Here is a 24,328-nt window from a genome sequence, read left to right on the forward strand (position 1 = left end):
TGGCTGAGGAGATGCAGTGACAAATATTCTACAAGGAATATTCCTTTGACTACCTTGGCACAGCAGCAGGACAAAGATGTGGACTGTCAGCTGATAACTCTTTTGCCATCTCCTCACCTCCCTCATTTCCCATTCATTCATTTTCTGAAACTTTCATTAAATACTCAAACTTGGGTTCAAGGAAGGAGGGTGAGGAGTGAGAATAAGTGAAGAATAAAGGCTATTAAGAGATGCTGATACCTCTCCTTCCTTGCCTAGTCCAGACAGTGTCTTCTCTATTGATTACAGGGAGGCTATTAAATCTGATTCGGCTATATCTAGATTGGGATTGATTCAAGTCATGAACTCATGCTAAATAATTTTCCTTATCACAACTAATTTGGCTGCCTCATGAAATTGCTTTTTGGTTCTAATGTTTAGTTCTTTCGCAGTTCCTTCAAGTAGGAAGGAAATAGGTGCTCTGCATCAGTTACAGTATTGAGACCGTTAGAGCCAGATGGGGCATCTAGTCCAGACTTCATTTTGCAGACAAGGAAACCACCTAACAGAGGAGATGTGCTCAAGGTCACATGGCGGTGTGGTAAAAAGATAGTGATTGAGGTGAAAAGCGAGAGCTTGACTCTCCTGCCTTTTGTGAGACTGCAAAACCTATGTAAGTTTCAGTAGTGTGATCCTGTTCCAATTCACATCCACGCCCAGTTTTCAATGAAATGTTTACAAAAATCAGAATGAAAATGTTTGTGCATGCATCCAAATTAGTTACCCCTAGTTTGGATCCAAGTTAAATGAAAAACTAGGTATGTACATGTTCTTAACTGTCTAAACTATAGATATCCTTCTTGGTTGTGGAATCTTTGAAACTATTAAAGGGATACTTTTCCCACCAAATCAATGCATATATTAGATTTAGAGTTTAAATTATAGTGAAATACCCTGTGTTTGTTTTTTTTTTTAGGGTCTTGCTGTGTCACCCATGCTGGAATGCAGTGGTGTGATCTCTGCTTGCTGCAACCTCTGTCTTCTGGGCTCAAGTGATTCTCCTGACTCAGCCTCTTGAGTAGCTGGGACTGTAGGTGCGTACCACCATGCCCTGATAATTTTTTTATTTTTAGTAGAGACGGGGTTTCACCATGTTCCCCAGGCTGGTCTCGAACTCCTAAGCTCAAGCAATCCACCTGCCTTGGCCTCCCAAAGTGTTGGGATTACAGGCATGAGCCATTGTGCCCAACCTCTAACTATATACTATATATGTTTATGTGGGGGATTTTTTGTTTTTTTTTTGAGATGAAGTCTCGCTCTGCCACCCAGGCTGGAGTACAAGTGGCACAATCTTGGTTCACTGCAACCTCTGCCTCCCGGGTTCAAGCAATTCTCCTGCCTCAGCCTCCCAAGTAGCTGGGATTACAGACACGCACCACCATGCCCTGCTATTTCGTTTTTATTTTTAGTAGAGACAGGCCTCATCATGTTGGCCCGGCTGGTCTTGAACTCCTGACATCAAGTGATCCACTGGCCTCGGCCTCCCAAAGTGGTAGGATTACAGGCGCCATCCGCCGCACCCAGCCTCCTAACTATATGTTAATAGGTGAAATCTCACATCTATAAAGCTGAGACCCTTTATGTAGTATCTTATGTCCTTTTATAAGATCTTAGTTAAATTATTTTTCTTGGGCCAAGTGGTTTATTACAATGATTGAACCTGATTATTGCCCATAAATACAAAGAAAGTTGAAATCTTTAGTAATAGATTAGCCTCTGTTTTTCTCTGCTTTGCTAGTATAACGTCCCTCCAGAGAAGAAGCTAAATCAACTTAATTGTACTGCAGTTGCTCCTACTGCCCGCCCACCCCAACAAATATGGAATGTGCAATTAAACAGAATGAATTGAATTTTTTTTTTTTTTTTTTTTTTTGAGACAGGGTCTTACTCATTGCCCAGGCTGGAGTGCAGTGGCAGGATCTCAGTTCACCGTAGCCTCAACCTCCCCAGCTCAAGTGATCCTCCCTCCTCAGCCCCCCAAGTAGCTTGGACTACAGGCATGCACCATCACGCCCAGCTATTTTTTGGAGAGACAGGGTTTTGCCAAGTTGCCCAGGCTGGCCTTGAACTCCTGAGCTCAAGGGATCTGCTCCTATCAGCCTCCCAGAGTGCTGGGATTACAGGCGTGAGCCTGGCCAGAAATTCTTTAATCCATGGTAACTTTCTTTTTTTTTTGAGACAGAGTTTCACTCTGTTGCCCAGGCTGGAGTGCAGTGGCGGGATCTCGGCTCACTGCAAGCTCCACCTCCCGGGTTCACACCATTCTCTTGCCTCAGCCTCCCAAGTAGCTAGGACTACAGGCACCCACCACTGTGCCTGGCTAATTTTTTGTATTTTTAGTAGAGATGGGGTTTCACCGTGTTAGCCAGGATGGTCTCGATCTCCTGACCTCGTGATCCACCTGCCTCAGCCTCCCAAAGTGCTGGAATTACAGGCATGAGCCACTGCGCCCGGCCAATCCATGGTAACTTTCATAGCCACACTTGTTTTCACAGAAGCACATTTATTGCAGTGTGGAAAATGCAGGAAGTCGATTCAGGTATTTGTGTGTGTGAGGCAGGTGAGCGTGGTGGAGTGGGAAGAGCTTATGTGATTTGGGAGTTAACGTGTCTTCTCTATGAAACTGGGCAGTAACCTTTCTGATAGGAATTTTTTTCTGTTTGGCAGAAAGGAGTGACGCCCCACAGGGAGTTAGGTGAGACCAGCTGTTCAGTCACCATTTACCTCGCACTTGCAGTGCAAGGCCCAAAGCGTAGATATAGCTGTGAACAAGAACAAGACAAGCATGCCTGTCTTCACGAAGTCTACAGGCCACAGGGAGTTCAGCTGTGAACAGATAGTTCATAAATACATATCTAAAAAAAAAAATTTTTTTTTTGAGACAATGTCTCACTCTGTTGCCCAGGCTGGAGTGCTGTGGCACAATCTCAGCTCACTGCAACCTCTGCCTCCCGGGTTCAAGCAATTCTCCTGCCTCAGCCTGCTAAGTAGCTGGAACTACAGTCATGCGCCACCACACCTGGCTGATTTTTTTGTATTTTTAGTAGAGACGGGGTTTCACCATGTTGGCCAGGCTGGTCTCAAACTCCTGACCTCAAGTGATCCACCTGCCTCGGCCTCCCAAAGTGCTAGGATTACAGGCATGAGCCACCGCGCCCAGCCCATACCTAATATTCATTTATAGAAGTCCTACAAAGAAGTGAGAGTTTGGGGACAGAGAATCTAGCCTAGCCTAGCAAGGTAAAGGCCTTCATGAGAAAGGGACATTTCAACTGTGACTTGAAAGTTGAACACAACAAGAAGTGCCCATCCCAGTGTTTGGCTTTTTTTTTTTAGTGTTAATATCTGTGTGAAACAGGAGTAGATAAAATAAATCAGGTGATAGATCTGTAAATATTTTGAATAAACCCAGTGTGCTCCATATAAAAGGGCTGTATTTAGCCTTGGAAAATCAACAAATTAGTTCACTGAAACTGCTACTGAGGATGGCTGTTGATTAACATTAGACACTTGATTAACATTAGGTCCTACTTTTTAATTTTTACTTGTTTTTTATAAGCCATTTCTTCCAAGTTCCCATTGAACTTGGGGGTTGATAGTGGAACTTGTTTTGGAGTTCTGGGCCTTGGAAGGTAGACCAGCTGCCAAGAGAATTAGAAAGGTACTTAGCTGCAAAACTGGTAAATGGGAAGAACAGAACGTGGAGTCACACAAATTTGGGTTCAGGTCCTGGTTCTGCCATTTATCATCTGTGTAACTATAAGAAAAACTTGTAACTAATCAACTTGTTATTTTTTCAGCTGTAAAACAGGAATAAGCCGGGTACAGTGGCTCACACCTGTAATCCCAGCTCTTTGGGAGGCCAGGGTGGGTGGATCACTTGAGGCCAGAAGATTGAGACAAGTCTGGCCAACACGGCGAAACCCCGTCTCTACTAAAAATGCAAAAAAATTAGCTGGGCGTGGTGACACATGCCTGTAGTCCCAGCTACTTGGGAGGCTGAGGCAGGAGAATTGCTCATACCTGAGAGACAGAGGTTGTGGTGAGTCAGAATCACACTCCTGCATTCCAGCCTGGGCGACAGAATGAGACCCTGTCTGAAAAAATAAATAAATAAAATGAATAAAAATATCAGTCTTCAGGAGTTATAGAAATCTGTAAGGGTAAGTAAAATACCTGAATCAGGTGTGCAAATGAAGGAAGAGGGCCCAGTGTTTGTACTCTCCAGGACTGGTTCTGTTTCCTTCTTACCCTTGTTGTTCATAGGTAAACTGGCCTGCCCACTCACATCTCAGCATCTGTGTTTGTTCTTTGCATTCTGGCACTGCTGGCCTCAGGACTAATGTTTATAGACAGGACCCAGTGTTCACTTAGTTTCTTAGGGTAGATGAGGACACATTGCTAGTCAAACCTTTCTTTTCTTCTTCTTTTTTTTTTTTTTCAGAGATTTGCTATATTAGTGATAAGTTTTTAATCTCTGAGCCACCAGAACCTGATGCGTTTACCTCCTAGGTATCTCTCAAACCCAACTCTTCTCCATGCCTGTGACTACTGTCCTCACACGGGCTCTGGCTCTCTCCCCTCACCTCTGCTGACCAGCTGCTCTAACTGCCTCCAGTCTTCCTTCCCCAAGGCACTCCTGGATTTTCCTAGCATTAGCATGTAACCATATCACTGCCCTGATTAAAGTCTTCAGGGGCTTCCCAGGGTTTCAGCTCCTCAGCAAGGCATTCCCAAGCCTTCCAGCCTTATTCCCTGTCCTTCCTATTACCTCGAGGTGTGTGGACCATGACAGTTCCTATCTTTGTTTTCAGAGCAATCTTTTCCTCTGCCTAAAATATCCTTTCTCACCTTCTTCAACTTTATACTTCTTCCAAGACAGCCTGGATGACCTCTCTAGGACACTTTCCTTGGAAGGGTGTTTCCATAGCACTCTCCCCAAATTGTTGTCATTGTACTCACATTATAATACATGTGTCCTTATATTTTAATACATGTGTCCATTAATGTTTTTGTTTTCCCACAAAAGCACACAAGGTTCTTCGAGGGCAGGGATGGTGTCTCATTTGCCTCTTATTTCCAGAGGTAAAAGAGTCAGCCCAGTCTGGACATACGGTGGGCTCTACCTGAACAGAGATACCTGATGATGCTACTGCGTCTGCCCTCCTTCACCACCTATTGCCTGTAGGGTAATCCAGAAAGCCAACATGGTATGGCAAAGAAAAAAGACCTGATTTGAATATTTATTGACTATTTAGTCCATTGACTAGCTAAATGATCTTAGAGGAGTTTCTGAATCTCTCTGGGCCAATTTCTTCATCTGTAAAAAAGGAATATTACTGTTCAATATTGTTATAAAGTGTGATTGAAATAACATGTACAACACCCCTGGCACGTAATAGGTGCTAAATACATTTCCTCATCTCTTACTATTTTTCTTTTTTTTTTTTTTTTTGAGACGGAGTCTTGCTCTATTGCCCAGGCTGGAGTGCAGTGGCTCAGTCTCGGCTCACTGCAAGCTCCGCCTCCCGGGTTCACGCCATTCTCCTGCCTCAGCCTCTCCGAGTAGCTGGGACTATAGGCGCCCGCCACCACGCCCGGCTAAGTTTTTGTATTTTTTTAGTAGAGACGGGGTTTCACCATGGTCTCCATCTCCTGACCTTGTGATCCACCCGCCTCGGCCTCCCAAAGTGTTGGGATTACAAACGTGAGCCACCGTGCCCGGCCCTCTTACTGTTTTTCTCCCTCCCTCCTGCACTATTCTGAGCAGCCTCCACCCGCCACACACACACACACACACACACACACACACACACACACACTCTCTGAAGTCACAGACGCTCCGTTGTTGGTGAATATATCCCTCCATTTTTCATCCCCCCACTAAGGGATGCCTTCTTCACATCCACCTGCCTCTCTACTCTGTTCAGATCCTGCCTGAACTAAAGGCTTGCCCAGATCCTGCAGTTAAAAGGAATTTCTTCTCATTCCTTTCCTGGTCTATTTCCCTATAGCATATAATATTTCTAACTTAATAGTCAGCTGTCTTATTTTAACCACTTGAAAATAGTTAACTGGGTTGGAAGCTTCTGGGGGAAAGGATGTTTCTTCTGCATTTTTGTAGCTCACTGTGGTTCTGAGCGCTCTGGGTCTGGAACATGTGAAGTGTTAAATAAATGGTTGTTCACTTTAGCCGGGGAGTTGGGGATGATGGGAAAATGCTTCTCAACCTGGCTAAACAGTGTCTTCAGAGTCTTAAAGGAATCAGACTCTCTGGGAACTCAATTTTAGCTTGCTTGTCCTTAAGACTTTTTGAGTGGTATTAATCTCTACGATATCGGGAAATTAGACATAATTCTAGAAAATCCATTTCAAACAAAATGAAAAATCAGTCTTGGACTTCGTTTATAATGTGATGAAGGTAAAGAAAATTGCTTACCCCAAACCACATGAAAGTGATATATATTTCTAATTATGTTCTCAAAGGGATAATTGCAAAAGGAGTTAGTGCTGCAGAAATCCTTGAAATAGACTGTGTTTTGGGAAAATCATTTCGACAAGCTCAGATTCAGCTGGCACAGTCTTCCATACAGCCTCCTGAAAGCAAATGGTATCACAAGTACCACAACAAAGAAGGAGGCCATATAAAACAATGATTTCCAGTCTTATTGATGGATGTATTAAGCCAGTCGTTAGCAGGGAACAGTGTGCAATCTGTGTTACAGGTAGTTAGGGATGTTTTATAGATGTGCTCACACATACCTCTTCTAGCCATTAAGTAGTAATTTCCCTTGGACTCTGCTTATCCCTTTTTTTCTTCAAACCTTTAAACTCTAGATGCAAAGCTTCCTAGATGGAGAATAGAACTGTTCCACTTCTGGCTTCTACCTGGAGTAAATAGCCATGTCCAGCAGTGAGTTCATGCTGTCAAGATTCATTAGTACCCATCTCTTCCAGTGTTCAGAGTCACACATGTGTAGCTTGTGTGACTGCTTGCCCTCACACATGTGTAGCTCTTAAATCACATTTCCTCATCCTATATTTGGACTATTGTTCTTTTAGGGTCCAAATTTAGTAGCTTACGTATTACATAATAAATGTAATGTGTACATTTTCATCTTATTAGCTATATCTGTCGTACGAACCTACTGATGTTGGGGGGGGCGTGTCTTGACTCTCATTCAAAAATGTGTTACCTGCCAGCTTGATATTAATAATAGCAGCTAACTCTCATGTAGCCCTTACCATGTGCCAGGCATTGTTCTAAGCACACATATTAACTCATTCAGTGGGCGCAGCCGTGAGGTATAGGTACTGTTAACTCCATTTTATGGTTTAGAGATATTCAGATGTGTGATCAATATACAGTTTATGGGGTGCTTTTTCAACATTAAACTTAGTAAAACCTGGGTTATGTGTCATAAGTACCTTCTAGAAACCACCTAGGAGAAATGGTTGGATACACTATTGTATATCATGTGTGTGTGTGTGCATTCCCTGTGGCAGTCACTTTGTTGCCTACCCAACTATTTGTTTTTTGTTTTTTGTTGAGATGGAGTCTTCCTCTGTCACCCAGGCTGGAGTGCAGTGGCAAGATCTCTGCTTACTGCAGCCTACACCACCAGGTTCAAGTGATTCTCCTGCCTCAGCCCCCCAAGGAGCTGGGACTAGAGGCATGTGCCACCATGCCTGGCTAATTTTTGTATTTTTAGTAGAGACAGGGTTTCACCATGTTGGCCAGGCTGGTCTCTAACTCCTCACCTCAAGTGATCCACCCACCTCGGCCTCCCAAAGTGCTGGGATTACAGGCGTGAACCACCACACCCAACCCCAACTACTCTTTCAGCAACCAGTGTTCTTTCCTTACAGAGCCTTTTTCAGATACAGAGTAGAAATCTTCTGATGCCTTGAGGAGAGGGAAAGAATCTACCTTAGCTTGAGAGGTGAATCCTGATTGGTTCAACAACCAAGACAATCTTACTCCCTTCGGCCAGTGGTGGATCTGCAGAGTAGGGGAGAATGTGATCCAGTTCTGGCCAGTGAAATGTAAAGGAAAATGTGTTACTAGAGAAGCTTCTCTTCCCTAATAAAAAGATAAAACTTCAGAATACAGCCCTCTTTTTGCCTGCCTGAAAACCTGTGTGATGGCCAGGGTGGCAGCCACCACCTAAAGAAAAGGCTAAGAGAATTACAGTCATTGGTCAGGCACTATCAATCATGAACTCACTACCACTGGGCTGCACATGTGAGCCACTGTACAGGGGTGTTGGTAACTCGAAATGGACCTATTCCCAACTGATAGTGATGCACATCAGACTGTCAGTAGTTCCCTGTGGAAATGGGGGGTGGGGCATTGTATGGGGAGCTAACTCTTCTGTATGGCGAAAGAGTCTCCTCTTGGGAATTTTATGGGCTACCTATGTGCAATCCACCGGATATAAAACCATAGATTTTATAGATGGTTTTAACATGAAAAGGGACTGTGATAAAATGAGCAAAAATGTAATGTAGTTTGCTTCTGCAAACTAGGATTTGAGTAATTGGGTTTATTTTGTATTTTTATTTTTTTGAGATAGGGTCTCACTCTGTTGCCCAGGCTGACTTGAATACAGCTTTCTGCAGCCTTGACTTCCCAGGCTCACGTGATTCTCCTGCCTCAAGCAATCCAGCCTCCTGAGTAGCTGGAAGCACAGGTACACACCACCGTGCCCAGCTAATTTTTTTTTTTTTTTTTTGAGATTGGTTTATCACTCTCAGCCAAGCTGGAGTGCAGTCGCGTTTTCATAGCTCACTGCGGCATTGACCTTCCTTGGTCAAGTGATCCTCCCACCTCAGCCCCCTGAGTTGCTGGAACCACAGGCACACACCACCATGCCCAGCTAATTTTTGTATTTTTTCTAGAGACGGCCTCGCTATGTTGCCAGGGCTGGTCTTGGACTCCTGGGCTCGAGATCCCCACGCCTTACCCTCCCAAAGTCCTGGGATTCAAGGCATGAGCCACTGTGCACAGCCAATTTTAAAATTTCTTTTGTAGAAACGGGGTCTCCCTATGTTGCCGAGGCTGGTGGGCTCAAGCAGTCCTCCTGTCTCAGCCTCCCAAAGTGCTAAGATGACAGATGTGAGACACTGCACCTATTGGTTTATTTTTTACTTTGTGTGTAGTAATCAAACGTGCATTTAAAAAATTTTGTTATAAAATGCACATAACAAAATTTACCATCTTAACCATTGTATGTATTTTTTTTTTTTAAATTTTGTTTTTTGAGACGAAGTCTCGCTCTGTTGCCCAGGCTGGAGTGCAGTGGCACAATCTTGGCTCACTGCAACTTCTGCCTCCTGGGGTTCAAGCGATTCTCCTGTCTCAGCTTCCCAAGTAGCTGGAACAGGCACACACCACCACACCCAGCTAATTTTTATATTTTTAGTAGAGACAGGGTTTCACTACGTTGGCCAGGCTGGTCTCAAACTCCTGATGTCAGGCGATCCACCCGCCTCGGCCTCCCAAAGTGCTGGGATTACAGGCACGAGCCATAGTGCCCAGCCTATTTTTTTTTTTTTTTTTTTTTAGACAGAGTCTCTCTCTGTCGCCCAAGCTGCAGTGCAGCGGCGCAATCTCGGCTCACCGCAACCTCTGCCTCCTGGGTTCAAGCAATTCTTGTGCCTCAGCCTCCCAAGTAGCTGGGATTACAGGCGTATACCATCATGCCCAACTAGCGTTTGTATTTTTAATAGAGATGGGGTTTCACCATGTTGGCCAGGCTGGTCTCGAACTCCTGACCTCAAGTGATCTGCCCACCTCGGCCTCCCAAAGTGCTGGAAGATTACAGGTGTGAGCCACCAGGCCTGGCCATCTTAACCATTTTTAAAATGTACAGTTCAATACAATATGAATTGAGTACGTTCATATTGTTGTGCAGCCATCATCACCATCCATCTCCAGAACTCTTCAACTTGCAAAACTGAAACTGTATATCCATTAAACAATAACACCCCATTCCCTCCTTCTCCCAGCCCTGGTAACCACCATTCTAATTCTTATCTCTATGACTTTGACTACCCTGGGTACCTCATTTATATTGGTAGACTCATACAGTATTTGTCTTTTTGTGACTGTCTTATTAGGACTTAGCATAATGTCCTAAAGGTCATCCATGTTGTAGCATGTGTCAGAATTTCCTTCCTTTTTCAGGCTGAATAATATTTCATTGTATGTATCTATCACATTTTGCTTATTCATCTGTCACTGGACACTTGGGTTGCTTATATGTTTTAGCTGTTGTAAATAATGCTGTTATGAACATGGGTCTATACATACACAGTTTTTATATGTTTTATATTCAGAAAAAAAAAATTTAAGCTGTGAAAGCCAGCTGTGCACGGTGGTTCATGCCTGTAATCACAGCACTTTGGGAGGCTGAGGCAAGAGAATTATTTAAGTCCAGGAGTTCAAGACCAGCCTGGGCAACATAGTGAGACCCCGTGTCTACAAAAAAATATAAAAATCAGACAGACATGGTAGCATGTGCCTATGGTCCCAGCTACTTGGGAGGCTGAGGTAGGGATCCCTTCAGCCCAAGAGGTCAAGGTTGCAGTGAGCTGTGATTGCGCTGCTGCGTTCCAGTCTAGGGGGCAGAGTGAGACCCTGTCTCTCAAAAAAACATATTAACTAAAAAAATAAAAGCTGTTGAAGCCAAATCATCTATTTTGAGTTTATGCTTTTTCCCTGATTTCTCATTTTGGAGCCGGTCTTTCGGCAACTTTAGCCAACTGTAACATTTCCCCACCAGAAGGAAAAATTACAGTGGAAAGCTGGTCTCCCTGTTTAAAACCTAATAGTGTAGTGACATGGTTAACTGTGTTTTGTGGTTAACTGAATTCAAGAGCTCTACCTGCTTCCTACTTCCTTCCTTCCCTCCCTCCCTCATAGCTAAAAAGTTTAACTTCTCACCGCCTGTATAATTCTCTAAAAAAGTTTGACCTTCTTTGTCTCTTTGTCTCTGAAACTGTTCCCTGGAGAGTCACTGTGTGCCCATAGTCTGGGCATTCCTTCATTGTACTAACTATGTTGTAATGGAATCATCAGTCTGTTTCCACAGTGGACTATATAGGAGACCAAAAAAGCAACTAATTCAGTTCACTAAATATCAAGTGCTCCCATGTGGCAGCCACTCCTGGGCACCCAGAGCTCAGTGATGACGAGCCAACTGGGTACCAAGACACTCTTCATGGAACATCTCTTTTTTAAGGTGGGAAGAAGTGGTATTTAGATTTACTGATTTGGTGGGCATCATAGAATTTGAGTGAAAAGAGACCCTGGAGCTGATTTAGTCCAGTTACTTGATCTGTAAGCACGGTCCTGAGATCGGCTGTTGAACTGCAAGAGTTTTTCTGCTTTCATCCTGGTTGCTCAGTGCGCTGTAACGAACGCTGGTTTTCTTAAGTTGGCTCTCTGGCCCTGATCTTCCTCTACTCAAAAGCCACCACCCTTCTGCATACATCTTCCTGGCAGTTACACCATGTTATCTGCCATGTCCCAGCTGTCTCCTTGCTTTGCCTTCTACCTGGAATGTCTTCCTCCCCACACTCTGCCTCTGGATACTTAATCCTTCAACTTCCGCCTGAGATGCCACTTTCCCAGCATTCCAGCCCGATGTAAGCCCTCCCTCTTGAGCGACCGTATTCCCCTGATCAGCATGGTATGTGTGTTACACATGGCTTTGGGCTCTGAACTGTACTTGTATGTCTCTGTTGAAACCTGCCACTCCTCCTATCAGTCCAGCTAGCTGTGTTGATACGTTACGTGAGCACAAAGAAAGGAATGGGAGATACACACTCATTAGTTAATAATGGTTACCTTAGGCAAGGCAGGGGAGAGAATAAAGAATTAAAGATGAAACTCATCCACTGACCTCCCAGCAAGTGTGTGCAGTAAGAGCTCACTATTCAAAGCTAGGAGACGTGGCCACATTTGGGTCACTGGGAAGCATATTGAGAAGTGCATCTAGGCTGTTCCAGCTGGTACAGGTCACGTCAGCAACTCAGCTGAGGATTTAGAGACTGCTTCCAGAAGCATGGGATAGCCTTTACAGTGAATCAAACAGAGCTCCTACTTAGGGGACAAAGAGCAAAATCACTCCTCGCACCTCCTCGCATCTCTGTGTCTTTGACTGCAGCTGCCTATTCACTAGTTCTTATCCTGTCTGTGACCCAGCTCTCCCGTCTTCCCCTGTAGGTCTCGCAGTCTCTTCCTGTCCTCCTCATGGTGTGTTAGTTTTTTCTTTTCCTGTCCCCGGTATGTCTGTCTTCCCACCCTGCTTCACCCCCTCCTCCCTTTTAATAGAGGCACTGTGTGTATTTCACACTTGTTCTGTTTATTGGCGATGGTTTGTGTGTTATTAATAGAGCCAGTGGCCAGCAGATGCATTGTACTTTGGAGCTTTCTTTTCCCCCTTGAAAAATTCCAGCCTAAGTTATTTTTGAGTGAGTAAACAGGCTTTAATTGATTTCTCTCCTCGTGGGTCAGTGATCTATAGAGAAGCACTGCCCCCCCGGTCCCCTCGAACCACAGGGCTGGAAAAGGCCAGAGCCTGTGGAGCTCTGCATGGACCCCCACAGCTGGACCCGTAGCCTGCCCTCGCACCCTGTCTTCCTTCCTTCCTTCCCTCCCTCCATCCACCCACTGTACAAATCAGAGCCCTGGGGGCCGGCCTGCGTCTCCACACCCACTCCATGGACAAGCCAGGTCTCTGCGGTGTTTCTCCTTCTCCCCTCTTGGGTGCTGGGAATGGGATGGGCTGGGCCTCCTCTTCGGCATTTCCTCTGGGTCTGCAGACTGGCAAAGTAAAAACTGTCTCTCAAACCCTCTGGGAACTGGGGTCCCGGAAGAAGACTGGGCTTCTTCAATCAGATGTCCAGTTTGGGAAGGCTGAAGTCAGGTGGATTAATAGTCTTCCCACTATTTTGTTTTCTGGCAAGTTCATGGAGACATGGAGCTCATTCCGTGTCTGTGCCTCGGTTTGTGGGAGCCAGGAGGAAGTTGTTGCAGGAGTGGTCACATTGTTTTCTGACCCCCTGGTCACCCCGCAGCTGCACACTCTTGAACTCAGTAATGCCAGTGGAGGCCCTCTGATCCCACCTTCCTGACTTGGCTCTTTTTGGTGGGTCAGCCATTCCCGGATCCCCAGCCCATTGTTTTCAGCCTATCCCGTAAGCTCCTAATTCCCTGTATTAACCCTTGTCAGTTTAAATACTGAGAGTAATTTCCTACACTTCCCACATCAGACCTGCACCCCAAGCGCCACCCCCGGGGCTCCCCTGTGGCCTCCCAGCTTCCACTCATCACTCACCCCCACAGCCCATGGCATTTTAAAGACAAATCTAATCATGGAATTCCCTTGCTGAGAACCCTTGAAAAGACAGTTTTACTGAAAAGGAAATGCAAACCCCTGACCAAGGCTTAAGGCGTAGCTCCTCCCCTGCCTGCTTCAGCTCCTGTCCTATGCCCCTCACACAGGCCAGATTCCTCAAACACACCACACTCCTCCTTCCTCATTGCCTTAGCACATGTGGTTCCCTCTGCCTGGAATGCTTTTCCCTTGCTCTCCTGTTTCTTTGCTCTGCAAGTTCCTCTTCTCCAGGTCTCAGCTTAAATATCTCCACTGCCTCTGCTTACCGCGAGCCGGGCAGCTCCACCCTCCCCAATATTCCTTCTCCCTCACCCCATCTGTGTTTTCATAGCAGCGCAGTTTGCAGTTCTGTGCTGGTTTGGGTGCTTGGTTATCTCTCCCTGTTGATTGTGTCGGTTGCTACTTGATTCCACTGCTGCTTACAAAGAGCGGCTCAATCAATGCTCCTGAAGTGAAAGCCTGCCGAGGCAGTGAGGCCACGCCCAGTTAAGAGCAGACTTTGGGGCTGCGGTTGTTAGCAAACAGCTAGTATCACAAGCCTTGCACAGAGAGGTGCTCAATATCTGAACTGGATTGAAAGTCACTTCCCCTCTGGGAGCCTCTGTTTTTCCAGTTCCCAAAACTCAAGGGCCCTGGTTCTCCTCCCGGGAGAACCAACTTCCTGCTGTAAATTCAGCCTGTATTTTACACATTGCATGTGCTTGGGCTTGGTTTAAACTGTCCGGCCTGCTTTAAACCAAGTTACAAGGGTCAGATCCTACAAACAACCAAAAGAACTCCTTAGCAGAGTGGGGCCTGGGTCATGGATGTAACTCTGTCTTAAGGGCAGATTTATGGGCCTACCTTGGGGGCAGAGTAACAACTCAGCCTTAAATCATAAAAGTTGTGAAAGCAGTAAGGCTGCTTCTGGAGTGGGCAACTTTCTCGACTTTCTCGGAAGCTCCATGGTGATGGGGAGCCTCCTGGACGAGCTGGAAGAGGTCAGGGCAGATGTGAGGGAGCCAACTTCCTGGGGCACCTACTGGGTAGCAGCCTCCAGTGTCAGCTATCCTGTGTCTGCCTGTATTTTATTATTTATTTATTTTTTTATTTTTTTGAGACAGAGTCTCGCTCTGTTGCCCAGGCTGGAGTGCAGTGGTACGATCTCGGCTCACTGCAAGCTCCGCTTCCCGGGTTCACGCCATTCTCCTGCCTCAGCCTCCCGAGTAGCTGGGACCACAGGTGCCCGCCACCATGCCTGGCTTTTTTTTTTTTTTTTTTGTATTTTTAGTATAGACGGGATTTCACCGTGTTAGCCAGGATGGTCTCGATTTCCTGACCTTGTGATCCGCCCGCCTCAGCCTCCCAAAGTGCTGGGATTACAGGCGTGAGCCACTGCACCCGGCTCATTTTTTATTTTTCAACAGTCATGGTCTCACTCTGTCTCACAGGCTGGAGTGCAGTGGCACAATCATGGCTTACTGCAGCCTAGTACTCCTGGGTTCAAGTGATTCTCCCACCTCAGCCTCTTTAGCAGCTGGGACAACAGGTGCACACCACCACCATGCCTGGCTAATTTTTTTAAAAAAATATTTTTGTAAGCCAGGCATGGTGGCTCACGCCTATAATCCCAGCCCTTTGGGAAGCCGAGGTGGCTTGAGGTCAGGAGTTTGAGACCATGCTGGCCAACATAGCGAAATTCCATCTCTACTAAAAGTACAAAAATTAGCCAGGAGTGGTGGCACATGTCTGTGATTCCAGCTACTCAGGAGGCTGAGGCATGAGAATCACTTGAACCTGGGAGGTGGAGGTTGCAGTCAGCCGAGGTCACACCACTGCACTCCAGCCTGGGCAACAGAGCAAGACTCTTTAAATAAATAAATAAGCCGGGCGCGGTGGCTCACGCTTGTAATCCCAGCACTTTGGGAGGCTGAGGCGGGCGGATCACGAGGTCAGGAGATCGAGACCACAGTGAAACCCCGTCTCTACTAAAAATACAAAAAATTAGCCGGGTGTGGTGGCGGGCGCCTATAGTCCCAGCTACTCGGAGAGGCTGAGGCAGGAGAATGGCGTGAACCCGGGAGGCGGAGCTTGCAGTGAGCCGAGATTGTGCCACTGCACTCCAGCCTGGGCGACAGAGCGAGACTCCGTCTCAAAAAAAAAAAATAAATAAATAAATAAATGCCATGATCGTGCCACTGCTCTCCAGCCTGGGTGACAAGAGTGAGACCATGACTTGAAAATATACATATACATTTTTTTTTAAGAGGCAGGATCCTGGCCGGACGCGGTGGCTCACGCCTGTAATCCCAACCTTTGGGATGCCCAGGTGGGTGAATCACAAGGTCAGGAGTTTGAGACCAGCCTGGCCAACATGGTGAAACCTCGTCTCTACTAAAAATACAAAAATTAGCTGGGCATGGTGGTGGGCGCCAGTAGTCTCAGCTACCCCAGAGTCTCCAGCAGGAGAATTGCTTGAACCCGGGAAGTGGAGGTTGCAGTGAGTCGAGATCGCACCGCTGCACACCAGCCTGGGCGACAGAGCAAGACTCCATCTAAAAAAAAAAAAAAAAAGGCAGGATCCTGCTATGTTGCCCAGGCTAGTCTCAAACTCCTGGGCTCAAGGGATCCTCCCACTTAGGCCTCCCAAAGTGCTTGGATAACAGGAGTGAGCTATCATGCCCAGCCCTGTGTCTGCCTTTAAAGTGACCTTTGACTTTGCAACAAAAACACAGGAGTTAACTGGGACAAAGAGGTATGAAAAAAAGGAAACTGATACCACAAGGAGAAGAGAACACAAGGCCCAGCAGTCTGGGCTTGTATTAGCTCATGGCCTTGCATAGCATTGGGCCGTGTGCCTAGAGCCTGAGATGACTTCACCTTTGGGGGAGTGAGAGCTCTGAATCTGGTGGTGCTTTGACATTTTAACAAACTGGCAACAGTGGTGCCTCTTGTGTCTTCCCAGCACCTGCCTCCTTCAGCTCAAATTCCTTGCTTCTGTTACTGCATCTGAAATGATGTCCGAGCTGGAAATGAATAGAAAGAACACAGAACTGCTCCTGCTTCAGTCCTCACTCTTACTAGCTGTGTGACCTTGGACAAGTGACCTAACCTCTCTGAGCCCCAGCAGAGAAGCAGGCCTGGCTTTCAAGGCGATTGTGAGAATGAAGTTAGGTGGTACATATAAAGTAACTTAGCTTGGTGCCTTCTTCCTGGTATATCCTAAGTGTGTTTCCATGAAGAGCACTGGGATGTTGCTATGGAAGCACAGAGCAGAGCAGAGGAGGGGTGAGCACTGGCCAACAATCAGGAGACCCGAATTCTACTCACCATGCTGCCAATGCAGTGTGACCTTGGGTACATCCCCTCTGGGTTGAAATAGATTTGTATGTATGAAAAGTGCCCTAAAAAGTCACAACTGGGCTGGGTGTGGTGGCTCATGCCCGTAATCCCAGCACTTTGGGAGGCCAAGGTGGACAGATCACTTGAGGTCAGGAGTTCACGACCAGCCTGGCCAACATGGTAAAACCCCATCTCTACTAAAAATACAAAAATAATTAGCTGGGGCTTAGTGGCACACACCTGTAATCCCAGCCACTCCGGGAGGCTGAGGTGGGAGAATTGCTTGAACCTAGAAGGCAGAGGTTGCGATGAGCCAAGATCACACCACTGCACCCCAGCCTGGGCGACAGAGTGAGACTCCGTCTCAGAAAAACAAAGTCACAACAAAAAGGGCCCATTTCTGCCAGCTTCCACGTGAGCTTTTATAATAATTTACAGGAGCTCACTGGGTGCACTCAGGACCAGGGTGGGGAGACTGAAGCCTGTGGAGCAGGCCACAGCAGGACCAGGCAGGGCCTCCTACGTGCTGTCCCGGAGGGCCTCCCTCACTGAAGATGCCATCAGTCAGGCCATCATCAGTTTGCCCAGAAGCTTGTGAGCACCAGCAGACAGGGCCACCTCTCTTTTACCCTGTGCCTTGCTAGAGTCAGCCGGGGCTAGGAAAACAGCGGTTGATGCAAACAGACGTGAGTGGCAGCAGGTGGGCAGCTGCACTGAAGCCAGGCTTCTAGCCCAGGCCCAGCAGGTTCTGTGAGCAAGTGCTGTGCTGTCGACCAGTGCCATTCCTGTTCCAATGAGTCATCGAAGCTGGCACAGGGGGCTTTGCTGGGCTGCAACGGGTGTTCAGGATGGGGTTCAGAGGTTGGCACTTGGCAAGCAGAAGGGGCACGAGCTGGCCAGTAGAACAGTGCTGGGGTGCACGAGGCAAGAGGCCTAGATAAGTCACTGAGAAGGGCAGAAGTAGGGGGACCTGTTTCCAAAGCACTAAGGCTGGTGGCAAGAGCCCTGCTGGCTGCATCAAGTCAGGAGAGTGCGCTCCTGGAAGCATGGGCAAGCGGGGGAGACTCAACCTTAGTTCTGAGTCCAGAAATAAAATGGCCCTTTATTACACAGTTATCTTTGACTCCTCAAGCCCCTCTTGCTTGTAAATTGAGTCACCAAATGCTGTCCTTTTTCTGATTGTCTCTACATTTTATTCCTTTGCTTTCAATTTGGTGAGAAAGGTATACATACAGAAGTGTATACAAAACTGCGAAGAAGTTAGAGAATAATTGTATCATGAACCAGCACCCAGCTAAAGATATAAACACAGCCAGCATCCCAGAGGCTGTGCCCCAGCCTGACCATGACCTTTCCTTCTCCCTACAGGTCCTAGTGCAGTTTTGTGATACTCAGAGCCTTGCATTTCTTTATCGCTTTGCACCATTGGGGTTTTAATTGCAATTGCATGGATCTTATAAATCACATGGAGAAAGTGGACTTCTTTTTTTTTTTTTTTTTTTTTATACTTTAGGGTTTTAGGGTACATGTGCACAATGTGCAGGTTTGTTACATATGTATCCATGTGCCATGTTGATTTCCTGCACCCATTAACTTGTCATTTAGCATTAGGTGTATCTCCTAATGCTGTCCCTCCCCCCTCCCCCCACCCCACAACAGTCCCCGGAGCGTGATGTTCCCCTTCCTGTATCCATGAGTTCTCATTGTTCAATTCCCACCTATGAGTGAGAACATGCGGTGTTTGGTTTTTTGTCCTTGCGATAGTTTACTGAGAATGATGGTTTCCAGTTTCATCCATGTCCCTACAAAGGACACGAACTCATCATTTTTTTATGGCTGCATAGTATTCCATGGTGTATATGTGCCACATTTTCTTAATCCAGTCTATCGTTGTTGGACATTTGGGTTGGTTCCAACTCTTTGCTATTGTGAATAGTGCCGCAATAAACATACGTGTGCATGTGTCTTTATAGCAGCATGATTTATAGTCCTTTGGGTATATACCCAGTAATGGGATGGCTGGGTCAAATGGTATTTCTAGTTCTAGATCCCTGAGGAATCGCACTGACTTCCACAATGGTTGAACTAGTTTACAGTAGAAAGTGGACTTCTTTTAATGTTAATCCATGGACACCGTATATCTCTCTAGTTACAATGTCCTCTTTGTCTCACAATCAAGGTTTCTGATTTTCTCCATAGAGATCTTGTACTTTAAAAAAAATTGTTTTCTTGGCTAGGCGCGGTGGCTCATGCCTGTAATCCCAGCACTTTGGGAGGCCAAGGCAGGCAGATTACTTGAGGTCAGGAGTTTGAGACCAGCCTGGCCAACATGGTGAAACCCTGTCTCTACAAAAATACAAAAATTGGCTGGGCGTCATGGCGGGCGCCTGTAATCCCAGCTACTTGGGAGGCTGAGGCAGGAGAATTATTTGAACCCAGGAGGCAGAGGTTGCAGTAAGCCCAGATCACGCCATTGCACTCCAGCCTGGGCGACAGAGCAAGACTCTGTCTCAAAAAAGAAAAAAAAATTGTTTTATTTTATTTCTTTCCTGAGATCTCTGCATGTACTTGTTTTATTTAGAGGTCTGTGATATTACAAATGATTTTTTTTTTTTTTTTTTGAGACAGAGTCTCGCCTTGTCACCCAGGCTGGAGTGCAGTGGCACAATCTCAGCTCACTGCAACCTCTGTCTCCCGGGTTCAAGCGATTCTCCTGCCTCAGCCTCCTGAGTAGCTAGGGCTACAGGTGTGTGCCACCATGCCCGGCTAATTTTTTGTATTTTTTAGTAGAGACGGGGTTTCCCCGTGTTAACCAGGTTGGTCTTGATCTCCTGACCTTGTGATCTGCCCACCTCGGCCTCCCAAAGTGCTGGGAGTGTGAGCCACCGCACCTGGCCTATAAATGATTTTTCTTGCTGGATGTTTTAACTGTTACAGCTGGAATTTTAAAATGCAGCTGAGAGTGCCTATAGTCCCAGGTACTCAGGAGGTTGAGGTGGGAGTATTGCTTGGGCCCAGGAGGCTGCATTCCAGCCTGGGCAACATAGCAAAACCCCATCTCAAAAGATAAATAAAACTTTTTTTAATGAAAATGCAGTGGGTTTGTGTATATTGATTTTTATATCTAGCAAGCTCACTAAACTCTCATGGTAACTTACCTTGTGATTCTTTGGCTTTTATATCATCTCTAAATAATGAGTTTGTTTTTTTCCTTTCAGATCTTTATATCCTTTTCTTTTTCCTTGCCTTTCTTCCCTGGCCTGGACTTCCAGTACAGTTTGCACCCTACTGGAAGTGGTGACAATGGGCATCGTTGTCATGTTTCCATTCTCACAGGGAAAGCTATCTTTGTTCCTCCACTATCCACAATGTTTGTTATGGGGTTTTACAGCTACCCTTTGTCAGGGCAAGGAAGTCCCTTCCATTCTTAGGTTGCTAAGAGTTTTTCTCATGAGTGGATCTTTAGTTTTCTCTACGAGCCTAGAGAGGATGGTGCGACTTTTCCTTTTTTCCATTAAAGTGATAGATGATGCTGAGTTTTCCAATGCTGAACAGACCCTGCACTCCTGAGAGAAACAGGCTTGACTGTGTTGTATTGTCTTTTTTAGAAGCTGCCAGATTCAGTTTGTTACTCGTGTGGGATTTTTGTGTCTATTTTTCATGAATGAGATTGCCCTGTCCCTTTTCTTTTTCATATTTCCCTTATTAGGTGTTGGTGTCAAGGTTATCATTGCCTCACAGAACCAGTTGGGCAGTCCCCTCTTTTTCTGTGTTCTGAGTTTGTGTAAAAGCGGAACTCTTTGTTCCATACATGTATATTAAAACTCACGGGGGATGCCATCTGGGCTTGGAGTTTGCTCTGCAGGAAGGTCGACTCCTGATTAACTTGTACTTTCATGAACCTCCCATCCTCCCAGACCAGACCACCTCACCAGTGGACCATGGTGGCACCCTAAGGAGCACTGCCCCAGGCCTCCTCCCCAGCCAGTCTTCCTGATCCCAGCTCTCTCCACCGGTCCCCACTGTCCCCTGATAAAATCTAGATTTACTGTCAGACTCAGGGCCCTCACCTGTGGCCAAACCACTTGCCTATCCTACTCTTCTGCTGTGTCCTGCTGAACTGGAGGCACGCCTGGGCCTCCTGTGCTGGAGCCTCCGCCCACGTGTGGCCCATCCAGACTCCTCCTGCCACTAGGGCCACCTCTTCTGGGAAGCCTGCCCCTTCCCTTTAACTGCAGGGCCCTGTCTCCTATAGCTCCCAATTTCCACGTATGATCAAAACCGCTCTGGGGTAGGATTAGAATCACTCCCTACTCAAGTGAGTGATCCGAGAGGATGGGTATAGGCTTCCAGTCATTTGCTTATTCGGTAAACAAAACATACGAAGCACCAGGCACCATATGGAGCTGGAATACATCAATAACCAAGACTCACAGCTTCCAGTCTCCAGAGCTCTCCAGTGAGTGGAAATAAGACAGCTTTCACTCGACAGGTAAGCACTGACAAACGAGTTTTAATCACCCAGAATCCCACTGCTAATGGATGAGAGCATTTCTTCTCCGCTTTAAAAAGGCAATTATCTACCTGAGTAGGTACAAGCTACACCCTACCCTAATTTACGGGTAAGGAAACCGAGGCGTGGGGTACTGAGGCTGAAGCTGGCCCGGCTTAGGAATGCTTGGGGTCTGGGTTTTGACTCAGCAGCCTGACTCGGAGCCTCCCTGCCTTCTTGAAAAAATAGGCAGGGAGTTGAGCTGTGTTGAGCTGTGTCCTCGTTTGGGCCTCGAGTTTCACTTATCTCACTACAGACACCACCTTGGGAACACGAAATGTGCATCTCGCCCCTATCTGGGTGGCACCCTCACCGGCTCCCTTGCTTTCTTTTCGGGCTGTGGGGGCAGAACCCAGCCCGGGAGTCTGGAGCCTGGGCTCTCCCGGCGCTGCCACCAACTCCCTGCAGTCCCAGCTGGTCACTCGGCCTCTCTGCGCCTCTTTCCACCTGCGTTAGGCGGGGCTGGGATTCCGCCCCTGGCGGTGGGCGTGGAGGATCCAGCACAGCCGGGGCGGGGCTCGGCGGGCGCGGGGGGCGGGGGGCGAGGGGCCCCGGGGAGGGGGGTGGGGCGGGGCACGAGGGCCCTGAGAGCCGGAAGCGCGGGGTGGGGCCTGTGCCGGGTGCACCTCGCGAGTTCGCTGCCGCTGCGCCTCTGTCGCGGTCGTACCCTCCGCCCTCCGCGCTGAGAGCCGCTGCCGCCCGGGGCCTTCGAGGGCTCCTCGCCCCTGCTTCCTGGGAGACCCTCTCCGCTGGGAGGGTCGCAGTCACGGAACCGGGGGACACCTGTAGAGGCAGGCGGCCGGCGAAGGCCCGGCCCGAGAGGAAGCGGGCCCCAAACGCCGCAACTGCCTGGGAAGCGGCTTTGCGTGTGCGCGGCGAGGGTAGCGGGGCCACTGCAGGGCCGTCTCAGGCGCCCGGGGCACTTCCGCCCTTCTTCCTGCCGCAGCTTCCTCGTGGGCACGGGGAAGGGCGGCGGGAACGCAGGCGCTGTGCCGGGCGAAGGCCGCGGCCCTGCTCTCATCCTCAACAGTTGGGAGGCTGGGGCTGGGCTACACCGACCCGAGCGGGGGCCGGGAGCGGGCCAGGCTCCTCCCTCCTCTCCGGCTCCGTGTGCCGCGTGGCTGCCCCTTGGCAGGCTCTGCGGGGTCCCTGTCCCTGCCTGGGTAGTGTGTGCCCTTGCCCTCCCGCCCCGCTTCAGGCCCTGCGGTTGAGAACACGCTGCCCCCCGCCCCAGCCTGGTCCTCGCTCTAGATGCCGACCCTGACGCAGCCTGGGGAAGCCTACAAAGCCCTTCTCAAAATATTTTTAAATGAATAAAATAAGATTAGGAAGGAAGGCTACTATGGTGAATAGTTGGCCGGGCGCGGGGCTCATGCCCGTTATCCCAACACTTTGGGAGGCCGAGGCGGGAGGATCGCTTGAGCCTAGGAGTTGGAGACCAGCCTGGCCAACACAGTGAGACCGTCTCTACAAAAACTTATTTTTTTTAATTAGCCGGGCGTGGTGGAGCATATCTGTGGGCCCAGCTACTCGGGAGCTGGGGCAGGAGGATCCCTTAAGCCTGGGAAGTCAAGGCTGCAGTGAGCCGAGATCGGTGCCACTTCACTCCAGCCTAGGCGACAGAATGAGACTTGCAGAAAGACAGAGAAAAAATACAGTAACACAGTTAATAAAATTCTTAACACACATGTAATAATGTATTTTACTCACATATTAAATAACAAGACTAAAGTTGCAAGTCTAATGTTCACCATGATTTTGAAATACCAGTGAGTATAAATGACATTTAGAGATTTCTGCAACAGCTGAAATGTGATATGAATATATCTGGGTTTCTCTTGGTGACAAAGTCAGGGACAGCTAACACCTACTACTGTGGGAATTTTAATATCAGAGGTGGGTGAAAATGAGATCGCATACATTCCTTCAACCCAACTTCAGAAGCCCCCTGGCTTCTATCCTCTGACCTCCCTTCCCCTCCCCTCTCTCTGTGGATCCCAGGTTAAGAACCCCCACCCAGGTGACGGGGTGTGAAGAGCTCAGTGGGAGGGGCAGAGAGGAAAAGCCTCCCTGACCCCGGTGTTTGCCTAAAGAGAAGCACAGAGCCAGTTTTCATACTCTGGGCCTTTGCACATGCTGTTTCCTCTGCTGGGCCTTCCCATCCCCCTGCCCCCTCTGCCACCCCAACCTCCTGTCTCCTTGAAAATGCCCTACCCCACGCCACCCCCAGCATGGGGTTTCCTCTCTTCTCTTGCTGTCTAGTATCTTCCCAGCTCCACACAGAGCCTGTGTGTTGATCTCAGGGGTTTGTGTTCAGGCCTGGCCTCCTGCTGGGCTGAGCTAGGCAAGACCTGGGCTGGGGCTGCTCCATCCCTAGGGCCCATTTCAATACTGGTGCTCAACGCATGTTTATTGGATGGATGGATGGATGGATGGATGGATGGATGGATGGAAAAGGTCGTGCCCACCATGTTTTCTAAGCACCTTGCAGTCAGCAGCTGCCTGACTCATCTTTGGGCTCCCTCTCCTGGCAACAGCAAAGGCTGTGTCACCAAACCCTCTGACCAGGCTCCCGAGGGGGGTCTTGCATACCTTCTCACAGGTCGTGTCCCAAGATCCCATTTCACCAGTGGGGAACCTGGCCCTCGGAAAGGTCAAGGCTGGCTCCCTTGGTCTGGGAGCTGGCAAGTGGTGCATGAGGGATTCCACCCAGCCCGCCCTGGCCACACTGCTGTCCGGTACATAAGCTCAAAGGGCCTCTGCGGAGGCCAAGGTGATGGGAGAGTTGGCCACATGTGAGAATAAGCCCATGCCCTCTGGAGGGGACTCTACTTTGAGTGATAACACTTCTTAAAATGGTTAAGTCATCATTAAGACAAAAACCAAATACACTTCTGATTTCATTCACCCTGTGCACCCGTGGTCACCCCAGCCAAGGGAGACTTGGTGATGCAGGGAATTGAGAAGCAGCCACTGTCTCGATGCTCCCAGCATGGTGGGGGCGCCAGGA

At 47.9% G+C, this 24,328-nt stretch overlaps 1 protein-coding gene across 5 annotated transcripts in view; it reads left to right on the forward strand.

The window, feature by feature from the left end:
* Positions 1 to 24,328, forward strand: part of LOC134737282 (uncharacterized) — a 28,940-nt gene that overhangs the window by 3,997 nt on the left and 615 nt on the right. The window contains exons 2-3 of one of the 5 annotated variants that reach the window (XM_063643946.1): positions 956 to 1,073; positions 22,813 to 24,130. In XM_063643946.1, coding sequence (XP_063500016.1) covers positions 956 to 1,035 — 80 coding nt within the window. In that variant the 3' untranslated portion in view covers positions 1,036 to 1,073; positions 22,813 to 24,130. Of the gene's footprint in view, positions 1 to 955; positions 7,903 to 22,812; positions 24,131 to 24,328 lie in introns of those variants that run through there. The other 4 variants (XM_063643944.1, XM_063643945.1, XM_063643947.1 and 1 more) reach the window with 4 other exon arrangements.

The sequence above is a fragment of the Symphalangus syndactylus genome, chromosome 8 (assembly GCF_028878055.3).
Source record: "Symphalangus syndactylus isolate Jambi chromosome 8, NHGRI_mSymSyn1-v2.1_pri, whole genome shotgun sequence".
In the NCBI taxonomy this organism is placed as follows: Eukaryota; Metazoa; Chordata; class Mammalia; order Primates; family Hylobatidae; genus Symphalangus; species Symphalangus syndactylus.